Source organism: Triticum aestivum, chromosome 6B (assembly GCF_018294505.1).
Source record: "Triticum aestivum cultivar Chinese Spring chromosome 6B, IWGSC CS RefSeq v2.1, whole genome shotgun sequence".
Taxonomy (NCBI): Eukaryota; Viridiplantae; Streptophyta; class Magnoliopsida; order Poales; family Poaceae; genus Triticum; species Triticum aestivum.
The window spans coordinates 552,946,520-552,959,433 of NC_057810.1; the positions used below are offsets into that span (position 1 = coordinate 552,946,520).

The following is a 12,914-nucleotide window of genomic DNA, read 5'->3' on the forward strand; positions in this document are numbered from 1 at the left end:
ATTGCTATAGATAAGAGCAATGTGTGAAATTCTTGCCTATTAGAATAAATCCGAGGCCACCGTCGATCGTCCGAGGACCAAGCAATTATCACACGAGCACGACACCGAGATTTGTTTACGAGGTTCATCGATATGGCTACATCCCCGGGGCTTGACTACGGGCGCTCCTCCCCGTGACACCGTCACAATACCGCACACCGGCCATCCGGGCGCCGGCACACGCCGCCGGCTCCCCCTTGCGCGTCTGTGCTATTATGTTGGCATAGGTTACATCGTGTGTCTACTCCCGCTATATAAGAGAGGCCTAGGATACAAGTGTCCTACTTGGACACGACTCCATATCCTGTAAACACAATACAACTACAAGTCCAACTGTAACCTACCTTGTACACAATATTCGACACAACTTTAACAAACTTCACCTTGACGAATATTCCCCACCACCTTGTATTCGTCCATGCGTCAAACTTCTATGTACATTGGACTTGAGCTTATCCCGTGAGTACCGTTGCTACTCCAAAGACTCCATGTGACTCCACCTGCAACTTGTAGTCCCTTCTTTTCTTGACCACGGTCAACACTTGAGCAAAATTAAGTTCCTTGTTACTCTAGTTCGTGCTCCCAACTTCCAGAGTATCAGTCCAACGCCATCACACTGATCCCTGACCTGCGTGAAAGTGAACAACTCACATATTGGGTGTCACACATAAGAGTTACCTGAACTCAACATCACCGCTCCTTTCTTGACCGCCCTGAAACTTGAAGGAATTTCACCATTGCTTGTAGTCATCTCGAGTCAAATTCGCAGTTATCTCACCACATGTATGACCGCCAGAGCCCTGGCCCGTCTCCATGCCCCGTGCGTGCCGCACGCCTCGCCGCTATTACCGCGTCGAGCCTTCGCTGTCCCGGTCGAGTCTCAAGGGCCGCGGACCCACACCACTCAACCCCCACTGCAGAGTACCATCGATCATCACCGACCGATGACGAGTTTCACGCTTCCATCAGACCACTGGGCTCCAGTCCGAACTACGTGTCCCTCGCTTTTCCATCCCGCTGAATAGGCTTCGATTCTCTGGATCCTTACACCGTAGCCCCTCAATCCAGCTCCACCTTCAACATGACTCCATGGTAGATGTCAGCCCACCCCTGCGCCTCATCGACTTCAAGCTCCGTGTATACATCACCTTGAATCAATCCCGCGCCATAGTCTTGTCGAAGCCACACAAGCACTCAGGCATGTGCCACGTGTTTCCATGCCCAGAAGTCGGTCACCATCAGCATCACGCACCTATGTCGTCGTCGCCGATCCCACCACCGTCTTCTGTACCAACCGACTTGCAGACTGCCTAGTCCGACCCAGCCGATCTCGTTCGATTGTACGACACGCCCGAGGCTCCCAAATCGTCTTACGCGAATTTCCATCCATCACCTGATAATTCCATCTTAGTTGACATGACTTCCTGCAACGCCTTCAAGCATCTCTCTTGCGCCAACAAATTGTTTCACCTTTGTCTGCCATAACCCAAGGTTTTCAGTCCAGTCAACTTTTCCACCTCAAACTTGATACCCGTTGACGCCATAGTCCTTTGTATGGCTGACCTTGCGAAAAAATATCCGAGCTTCTAACACGTGCTCAAGTACACAAGGTGCACCAGTAGCAAATTCGTACCAAAAATCCTTGTACTCATGTGTATTAGCTCCCAAGCACAACTTTCAATGCTAATAATTGCTTTGTCAATGTCCCTTGCTTTCCAACGGATGCACAACACACGATGGATTTTCCTCTTCGCTTGACCGTCCGCGTCGCACACGTGGACTGCACTTTTGGTCCAAAACAAACCTCACGTAGCTACCCAAACGTGTCTTCAGATCAGTACCATGGGCCTCACGAGCCACGTCTGGCCCGCTGCTCCTTCTCGTCTCCAAGCCACGGTAGCAAGCCGCACAGGCATAGCCAGCCTGCCCACAAGCCGCCGCCCACGCGTCTTATGCTGAGCCGCGTGCATCGCTGCGGCTGTCCACAGCTGCTGCAACTCGCCGAGATCAATCTGTCACCGTTGTAACCACCCGCGCCGATTCCGATTACTGCTGAAGATTACAACGCGACCAACTCTGCTTTAGATCACAACTCGCCGACGTCCTTCGTCCGTATTATGATCGCATCATGCAGATTCCGGTCGGTGTTCTTCCTCCTCCAAATCAACATCCACAGCCTCCGAACAACCTAGCTCATGATACCACTTGTTATCAAAGTTCCTTTACTTGATAATAAGAGCAACTCCAACAGCTCCCCAAGAAATCTTCCCCTAAAAGTGGTTTTTTGGCCTTCCCATAAAAGTTAGGGAAAGTTTTTTGAAAGCAACTTTTAGCCGTTCCTCTAATCTTCTTCCCCTAAATGCATTTATTTTTTATTTTTTATTAAACAAAAGGTAGATGACCGTTAGGACCCACTAGTCAGTGACACCGGAGGGCCATGCGGTGGCCATGGGCAAGGGGCGTGGCGTGGTGGTGGGCGAGCGGCGACGGGTGGTGCAGGCGGCGCGGGCCACGGCGACGGGGTGTCGCAGGCAATGCGGCGTTGGGCGGCCGACAACACTGGTAGTGTTGGGCGGCCGACGACACGGGTAGCGGTAGCGGCATGGCGGCGTTTCAGCGCGACGGCCTTCCGGCAAAGTTCCGGTGGAGCAGCGACATTTTGACAAACCGTACGCGGAAGTGTGAGGCGGTTGCAATCCCGCCAAAAAGATATAGAAATGCCATCCACCGGTAAATTAGCGAGAAGAAATGACCTCTTTTACCGGATCCTTTAAATATAAAGCCAGTTTACGGTAACTGTTGAAGAGATTCTTTTGCCCTAGCTTCCCTTAAACGGCGGTTATTTTAGAGAGAGTGGAACTGTTGTAGTTGCTCTATCAACCAAATACATTAGCAACATATATCACATTTGCTATCATGGGTTGACAAAAAATGTAACCTGGATCAGTCCATTTTGCGCATGCAATGAGGCCAAAGACGGGGTGCCCTAGTAAGCGGCAATGAGACGCACGGTCAGCGGATGGCGAGGACGAGCCCCGAGCAATCCGGAGTCGGGATGATGCCTGAGCGGAGGCGCTGGTGCAAGGGAGTTAGGGGTTGATGGTGGGTTCGGGTGCGGGAAGGTCGTCGACAATCGTATGGTGCCAGATTTTAGAGGAATAGTATGGGGCGTCGGCAGCATGGTGGAAAAGGCGGGTTGGCCTGGGCGGGACGACAGCGAGGCATGCGCCGAGAGGCAGCAGGCGGTCAGGACGGCCTCGGTTGGTGGCAACAGGAGAAAGACCGTGAAATTGTTATCCAGTGACTGAAGAAGGTGAAGAGTAGGGCATTTTGGAGGTGCTATAATATTTACATCCACAAACACTCTCAAGCCTTCAATACTTTTAGTGGAGGTGGACGAACTCATGGGGGAGCATGACCGGGTGCATGCAGGAAGTTTATTTTCCCCATTGGGTCATGACCCTTTTGCCTCTTCGGATGTGTCTTAGATGGCCTGATTGAAGTAAAACAGACTAAAAACCAGCATATGCATATAGTATAGTTGCCCACATCTAGGTTGACTGCATGAGGGAATCAATATTGACCCGGCGTTTGGTTGCATGTGTTGCATTGGGCACACAAACTACATGGTGTTTGGTTGCAAACTGCATAACATGCTATCAACACTTTTTCACTAGTGGTGACCTTACCACACACAATTTGAATATAGCTTCAGTCCTTATTAGGAAGAAATCACAATTCATCCTAAGTACTAACAAATATCAGTACAAATATAACAGTCAAATGGCTCAATAGGGAAAAGTTCATCGATGCCGAACTAGTTGGAAGTCCACTCTTCTTCTTCTTCTTCTTCTTCTTCTTCTTCTGTTGTTGTTGTTGTTGTTGTTGTTGTTGTTGTTGTTGTTGTTGTTGTTGTTGTTGTTGCTGCTGCTTCTTCTCTTCTCTTCTGCTGTTGTTGTTGCTCTTCTTCTTCTTCTTCTTCAGATTCTTGTCTGACATCTTTTATCCCACTCAAACGATTACTACTCCTGAAGGTCTGGACAAGCCTGTCAAAAGGTGCTCTTTTCATTCGAAGCATCCACAAAGTCTTCGTGTCACTGCAATTGTAGATGTAGTTCAGGTTCGCTATTCTCTTCTGATAACGGCTTAACATTGGAGCATAACGGATGACAGTCTTGTCACCACGACGAACAACTCTCTTGTGAATCAACATGAGTAATGACTGAATCACAGCTATCAGTACTGCTACCTGAACTACCAGCTTTGTCCGTTCATCCATAACCTAGACGATACCGATGGTGCGGTGAGCAATGGGGAAATCAATCGTACACCTTGCCTAATGGCCTAACAAATGATCTAACATAGGGGGGGGGGTCCATGTTGTTTACTGGCTTCAGAGACGGTGACGAGGAAGGAGGGGCCATAGCTGAGTCGAGGAAGACTAGACGGTGGCCAAGAGGAAGGGGAGAAGCAGCTTCCGTTGTTGAAGAGTGCTCCTGCCGCCTCCGCCGTTGCTGCTTGCGCAGATCTTAGTCGCGGCAAATGGGGCGATGAGGCTAGATTTCGCGCCATCATGCCTCGGCCGATTTTCATCTCCCGCAATCTTCACTCATTTCGCCTTGCACCGTCGCGTGCGAGCTGCATCCTTTTTGGCCGCACTCATCCTGTCTCGCTGGAAAGTGCTGGTTCGAGAGTTTCCAGTGAGTCATGCTCTCGGTTGCTTTAAGGTTCATGGCGATGCGAGTTAGCCCACTCTATTTGCAACCAAACACATTTTTCTTGACCCAACTCGACCTGATTGGAGGTAATGCAAGCAACCAAACACGCCTAAATGACTCGACCCGCTTCACTGTTTAAGATTTGGCTCCTGTCTATTCGCGTTCCAAAATGAGCGATTTCTTCTTTCCATTTCCGATGGATAATACGCGTTAAACGAACTGTTACGCCATGTGCACGCCGGCCCCAGCCCCGCCCCAGCCCGGCGCGTTCCTTGCTCCTACGCTCTATAAAAATGGCGTCAGCCAGAACTGCTAGCACTCATCCCATTCGTCTTGTTCATTCCCGCCGACCATCCTCGGTTTTCTCGCCTCCATATGATGCCCATGATGACCACATTTTGCAGGTCACGGGTCCGCCTCCTCCCCCTCGTCGCTGTTCTCGCCGTCGCCGCCTCTCTTGAGCCACTCACACCACTGAGCAAGGCCATGGCCATAGACGTCAGTGCAGTGGCAAAGGGCGGCGGCGACCCGTCAAAGAGTGGTGGAGTCACAATGCTAACAGGAAGACCCAATCGCAAAAGCCACTTGCTTCCTTGATGCTTCTCATCTCTTGGGAATTGTGGAAAGAGAGGAATGCACGGATCTTCCGTAACGAGGCCGTTCCAATGGGTGTCATTGTCACTAGGATTAAAGAGGAAACCTCGCTTTGGAGCATTGCGGGGGCGAAGCACTTGAGTAATGTAATGTCGCGAGAATGATTATTGTAATTCGGCCACGGGCCTTAAACCTCTAAAACTTCTCTCTTAATCAATGAAAATGGCAAATCTTTTGCCTCGTTTCAAAAAAAAAAAAGGGTGGCGGCGGCGCTTCGGTGTTGGACAAAGCCGCTCTTTCTTCGTTGAACAAGAAGTTGAAGGATGTCAAAGAAGGGATCGAGCACGGGATAGAAGTTCACCGTTTCTGGGATGATAACAAGGACGAGATCAAAAAGCAGCTGCAGCCTCTTACGCCTGGAGCCCAAGGGAGTTCTCCGTCGGGCTACGTCGTCGACACCGGGAATCTCAAGTCCTTGGTTTATGGCATCGACATCAACAGCCCGGTCACGCGGACCGGCCCGTGCGAGGTCGGCGCACGCGCGGTATCGTGCAGCGCCCCGGCATGCCGGCAACTATACGGCGGGGAGCCGTGGCCGAACTGTACCCTCGGCCCGGGAGGACCTCCCTGTCGTTACCCTTACGCCGATCATCACTTCCTGTACCAGGGCAAAGCCACCTTGTTCACGAGGCCCACCGCCATGCCAGTACCCCTCTCACTCCCACTATATGCGTGCAGTCCCGGAGGTGGTCCCTCTGCCGCCGGCGCCGTCCTCAGCCTCGGCAGATCAGGCACCCTGGCACGCACAGTCGGGGCTTTCTCCTACGAGCTCTCCGACGGACAGGGCGACGCCATCTGGCTGGGCGCCCAGAGGGCGCGGCGAGTCCAAGGCGGCAAACCCACTCCGCTCATCTCCAACCCCCTGTTCCCCAACCGCTACTACGTGCAGATCGCCAGCATACTGGTCGGCAACCAGCCGCTCCAGATCCCGCGGGGAGCGCTCGACATCCAGCAATACGGCCGCGGCGGGGTTTACCTGAGCACAACCATGCCGGTCGGCATGTACCTCAACGGAGAGGTGTACGACCTCCTCAAGGCGGCGCTGCAGGCGCCTGGTGCCACTGCCAACGGCCTGTGCTACTCGGCGGACGCGAAGGTACCGCTTCCCACCATCACTCTCGAGTTCGCCGGCGATGCCGTCATGGCGCTGCGGCCAGGGAGCTCCGTCTGGAAGACGCGGGCGGATGGGGCGCGGTGCCTGTCTGTCTTGCCGTCAAGCACCGGCGAGACCATCGTGGGTACCAGGGCCCAGATGGGGAGGCTTATGACCTACGAGCTCGCGACTGGCAACGCCTTCGGTTTCGGTACAGTCACATTTTAAGCTGATTAGAAGAACCCCGTGCGTTGCAACGGGCCACATTAACTTTAAGAGTTCAATATTACGAAATTGACGATCTTTTTTACCATCAAATCCTCTCACATACATATTCTCCCTCCCTCTTCCTCACTCTCTCTCCCCCTCTCCCTCTCTCTAACACACACACATATCCATCTTATTGGATACGGGACCATAATTCATCTATTTCATACACACGCGCTAGTGCATAACAATATGGATTATGTATATTATATTTGCCACCAGAACTGAGGGAATTAATTTCATGTAAATAGGCCAGCCACAGCTCCAAGAATGCGCGGAGGAGGTGGCCTGGGTCAGCGTCGGCGCCGTCCGGCGCGGGCCACGGGCCCGCTTCCAAGTGCACGTGCAATGCACGTCTTCACAAATATTATAACCAGATGTGAGAAATCACATACTAACACGATGCTGCAATCAATTTGTAATTAAAGAAGCCAAAAGTCTTTTTTCTTAAACCAGAATTCCTTATGCTGGAGTTTAAACAAACCCCACAATAACATGATCAATTTTTTTGCTCTACTTATCACCTAATTAAGCAAATGCATGACTTATGAAGGAGATAAGAAATCATGTTAACTTGGAACTAAAATTCCAACAAAAGAGTGAGGAACAAACCTTTTTATCATTGCTCTAAAGTCTGAACCTCCCCCTATTTGTTAGTGAAATGTGAGTATGCTTGGAAGATAATAATTTCTTATGCAACATATGCTTTTACATCTGAAAGAGCTACAAAATATGTTGACCTACCTATGTGCACTTCCTAAATCAAGCGGATAAAATTATTTCTATCGGCAATATAAAATACTAAACATTAGAAAGAAAGGGACAATGTCCACTAACCATGCAAATATTCTGACCATGGGATATTTAGGCTGGCGTATATGGGAAATCAAAGCTAAAAATGACTCGATGAGTTAGGGATACATCAATAAATATTGTAAAAAGTGATAAAAACAAATCTGCAGCAACTCGCGACCCCACGAACTCGTATTCGCAATGAGCAAGTTAGTGAGGCCGCCACGGTAGGCTAGCACCAAGGGACAAGGGCAACAACCGCCTTCCCATCCAACCTACTGATTCTGCTGGCGCTACTTTCATCCTAAGCCCATGAGTACCGCTAGTGTGTTGCCACGTACGGAGAAACTACGAACTGAAATTTTCATCCAAATCATGAAAAATGTTAATGTTCCTCTCCTCTCCCATCCCTCGTGTGAACATACCCAATTCGTGGTTGGCTCGCTACATTCAGCGTAGCTCTGATGTGCACTGCCCTCGCTCTTGATTAGTTGCCGCAGTGCCACGCATCTACGCCAACAAGCTGGGGAAACAAATGCAAATGTTACACCGAGTCAAAATCAACCATCCCACAATTGTAACAATAGAAAAGATAATAACCAAAATTTAACAGAAGAACTACTGCTTGGCTCCCAGATCCATCTCGATAGCCCTTGATCTGGCTGCTGAGCTTCTCCTAGCCGCCTCAACATCACGTCATTACCAAACATGTAGTGGATGCCTAGTGGGACAAGGATTAAGAAATAACATGAGGTGAAAAATACGATGGCTGTCAATTCCATAAGACGATCCAAGTATTTTGACAAAACAGATCGAAAGCATCTTGTATAATCTCAAAAAAGCAACTAAAAATATGAGAAATGGATTGATGAAAATCAGCCCCTGCTCTCATTCATGCTCGCTTTTGTAATGGGAGGCAAGGAATGGGGATACCGGGAGAAGAAAGGATCACATGGACGGCAAGCCTCCACCACCGGCAAGTGGGGTTGCTTCACATCCAATCTCCACGGCCGCCTCCTTCATGGGGACGAACTCCCATGTTCACAACCGGGCTCCCAATTGACCGCTGCCTCGTCGACCTTGACGACGAAGTAGTCCCTCCCTTTAATCCCATTCGCAACGGAGGCAACACCCATCCCAGTGGACGGGTCTGCGGTGAGATCCCTACTGAATTGTGGTTGCGCCTCCCCACACCTCACCGCGGGACACATGAGAGGGCGCCGTTGCCATGGTCAGGCTTGGATGGGGAAAGGAGGCGACATAGCAGCAACGGCGCCTTCGCCGGGATTGGTGGCGACGGTGGCGGCGAGCGAGCGGGAGGACGACGGCGGCGAGAGAGTAGGAGGGTGGTGGCGGCAGTCCATCGCCCGCCGTGATGTGAGAGGAGGATGGGGATGGGGCCGTGATCTGGACGTATGGAGCGATCGAGAGGAGGGGAAGCAGGCGGCTGGGTTTTTCCATCGTGCGGAGTTTGGGGGAGGTCAAACGAGAGGTTTTTTTGTGTGCGGGGGGCAGAGCAACGAGGGCGGATGTAGGGAGACGAGACGCGGTCGGTTGGCAGGAAAAAGAAAGGTACGCATTTTTTTAGGCAGTAGAGATGATTGATAATAAGAAAGGGAAAATCACATCAATATAAGGAAATATCCCATCAATATTCGATTGATTGCGATTTATTTTTTATATGGTAACTAATCTGATCATTAATACTTGATTGATTGCGATTTATTTTTTATATGGTAACTAATCTGATGGGTTTATGTGAGTGGTGAAGCGAAAAGGCAGGTGGGAGGGAGACGAAATAAAATCAGCGAAATAAAACCAACGAAAATGATGAGGCGAAATAAACCAGCGAAAAAGAACCGGCGGACTATTCACCAACTTCTTCATTAGGAGTAGAGAAAAGGGGTCTTGCGAATAAGTGTGCCGCATTGTCTTGTTTGCGTGCTCTGTTGTCATGTTTGTGTGCAAAACTCAGCTGTGTTGGGTGGTGTGTTGAGCGTTTTGTAACCGTGTCCAGGGGGATTGATATGGAGGGAATGGAACTGAGAAAGTTAGGTGGTGTGATTATTAACTCAGTTTGCTGTTTGCCAGAGCACCTCCAATACATGATGGAGATGTATAAATAACCGTTTTTTATATCATGAAGATGTAATTTTTTTACTCCAAGTACATCGCTTTTTTTTCGAGGGTACGCAAATTGCGTACCATAGCTTTATAGAAGGAGAAAAAAATCAATACATGACATCTACCACTCGCTGCGAACAACGAGCGCAACACAACACCACAACCGACTATTCTCAGGACAGCCACACACGACAACGCAAGTACAACACGGAAAAACCTGCCCAAAACCGAAACACCTCGTCGCGTCTTGAATCTTGATCGACACCGAACACCTCTGAAGGACAGCAACTCCAGCTTCCTTTGGATTCATCCGCGACGACCATACATAGCGCCAGAGGAGAGAGGTCAGGGCCACGACGAACACCGGAGGAGCGCCAACAGGAAACTCAGTCTCCTCGCACGATGCTCCCAACAGAGAAACGACGTCGCAAACGCCGCCATCATGCCGCTCCAGAGGACCAAGGCTTTCGCCCGGAGACAACTGCCAACACCAAGCACGAGGGAGATGGCGACACACTCGACGTCGCCTCCAGAGAGGGGAATGACACCCGCGGGTGCCATCGACGCCGGCCGGCCAAAACCAGAGGGTTTTCATCCGTAATGTTGCGCATCTCCACTCCGACGAGGCACCGGGCAGCACTGTTCTCGAAGCCAAGCACCGCCGTCACTGCAGCAAATCCGCCGAAACCGCGTAGCCGTGGTCCAACACCACCCGCACTGCCGAGAGCGCGCGAATCAGACCTCCACCAACATCGCCGTCGAGAAGCACCTACATCATCCAAGCAGAGCAAAACCCAGATCCGCTCCATCGGCCTTCATCGACACCGAGAGACTGCCGCCAGATTGGATCTGGCCCTCCCCTCCAACTTCACTCTAGCGCCATCTCCACCAGGGCATCGCCGCGATCCCCTCACACGGAGGCGGCCGGAAGCCTGCTGCACGCCAGGACACCTTCCTGGCACGGACATCTTGGCGCCGCCGCCCCCATGGCTGATCCAACGCCGCCGCCGTCGCCATTGCTGGCGCTCCACCTGCAGCCACCTACCAGAAGTGCTCCTCGCCAGGATCAGGCAAACACCCTCGTCGTGCCCCCGCTGTGCCTCCAACCACACCGCGAGGCAAAGAGCCACCATTCCCAGCGCAGTGGCCAGCACCACCGGAGCAGGCCCGCCGGACACCATGCGTGACACCCAGCCGCGCAGGCGCCCTCGCCGCGACCTCCGGCCTCACCACCAGCATGCTCCACCCACGCCAGCAGCCCGCTCAACCAGCATGCCTCCGCACTTCCATCCCATGGGACCAAGGCCAACGCAACATCCACCACCGCCAGATCCGGTTGGGGCAGCCCCGGATCCGCTCTCAAACACTACCAAGAAGACAAGCTGCACCACCGGAGCTCGCGGCGCCAACGCGTGGAACCCCGCCGCCAGCTAGCGGGCGCCGCCGCAAGGAGGCCCGCCGCCGCCATCCCTGGGGCACGCGCGGCTTCGTCGGCGTCCTCTCCGATGGCGGCGAAGCAGAGGAGGAGGTGTGGAGAGGGGCCGGTCGTGGCGCGATTAGGGTTGCCCCCGAGTCGCCAACCGGGCGACGGGAGGGGGGAGCTCCAAGTACATCACTTGGTGATGCAAGTTTTGCATCACCGGCCGCTGCCCGAGCAAAAAAGCATAGCGCCCCACGAATGCCCAGTTGTCAAGCAGAAACTTCCCGCGCCCAGCTGCTCCTCCATCCGCCTCCTGCAGCCGGCGATTTTGCCTCGAAATTCTGCCACTGCCACTCGTCCGTCCACCGTTGACCCCGCCGCCCAGTGGTCGGGGTAACCCACTGGGGGAACCGACATGCATGGCACCCGCTGTCGGTGTCAAAACCGGCAGATCTCGGATAGGGGGGCCCAAGTTGTGCGTCTCAGGATCAATAGTAACAATGGAGAAGGGACACAGTGTTTACCTAGGTTCGGGCCCTCTTAATGGAGGTAAAACCCTACTCCTGCTTGATTATATTCGAGGGTATAGGGGTTACAAGAGTTGATCTACCACGAGATCGATTCGGCTAACCCTAGATAGCTAGCCTAGCAATGTTGTGATCCTGCCTCCGATCTAACCCTCCAATTCATATAGACACCGAAGGGGCTTAGGGTTGGTACAGAGTCGGTTTTACAGAAAGGAACAATATATCTGGACACCTATACTTGCCATCCACGCATGTGAGAGTCCCCACCGGACACAAGAGATAATCTTCTGTCTTGTATCTTGATGGCCCATCAGTCCGACCCACATCAGTGGACCTGGCGCCCGAGGACTCCCTAATCCAGGACTCACACAGTAGCCCCTGAACCAGTCTTCAATGATGATATATTCGATGCTCAGATTGTCTTCGGTATTGGAAGGCGGGTTCCTTAAAGAATACACATCGGCTTTCCTCTGTAAAAAGAATTGTATCCGGCTTTTCGCAATAAACACAACCCTTAGCCGCGAAGGCAGTATATATATATATATATATATATATATATATATATGTGTGTGTGTGTATATAGAACAAAATTTTCCTACTACCGGGTGTAGTTACTCCCACTTTTGTTTCGTACGTTCTAGATAGTATCTATCATATCGGAGAATATGTACGCGTAGCATGTAATATATAAGAATGTTTAGATAGTATATATATACTACTCCCTCCGTTCGGAATTACTTGTCTCGGAAATGGATGTATCTAGAACTAAAATACGTCTAGATACATCTATTTTCGAGACAAGTAATTCCGAACGGAGGGAGTACTTTTTTGGTAGTATATACCATATTTTGTGCATACTTCATTTTGCGTACAAATATGTACGTATTTCACAAATACAATAAAACTATAAGCTCACTTGCAATTTTTTCATATAACTCACTTTGGAGTATCTTAGATATAGTATATGAACATAATAAAAATAATAAAGTAGAGTATATAATATCACATGGTAGTATATAAGAAATGGGTGTAGCTACACCCGGTAGTAAGATGCATTTTCCCTATATATATATATATATATATATATATATATATATATATATATATAAGAACAGTGTCTTTTACTGACAAATTTTCCGGCAAAGCGTCAGACTTGACCTTTTGGCATTTCGAACCGTTTTCACATCCCGCGTTCCGTGTTTCGAGGCCACGCCTCATTGGCACGTCCCGCCAAAACAGATATCGTGCCCACTTAATACGGGACTGCATATCAATGATAT

General features: G+C 50.8%; 1 protein-coding gene across 1 annotated transcript; it reads left to right on the forward strand.

Moving 5' to 3' along the window:
* The first annotated feature begins 6,036 nt into the window (after positions 1-6,036).
* On the forward strand, positions 6,037-9,722 carry LOC123134400 (protein ASPARTIC PROTEASE IN GUARD CELL 2-like). Its single transcript, XM_044553660.1, has 2 exons — positions 6,037-6,736; positions 9,462-9,722. Exon 1 carries the CDS (start codon positions 6,052-6,054, stop codon positions 6,730-6,732), a length of 681 nt encoding a protein of 226 aa, XP_044409595.1. The 5' UTR covers positions 6,037-6,051; the 3' UTR covers positions 6,733-6,736; positions 9,462-9,722.
* The last annotated feature ends 3,192 nt before the right edge of the window (positions 9,723-12,914 follow it).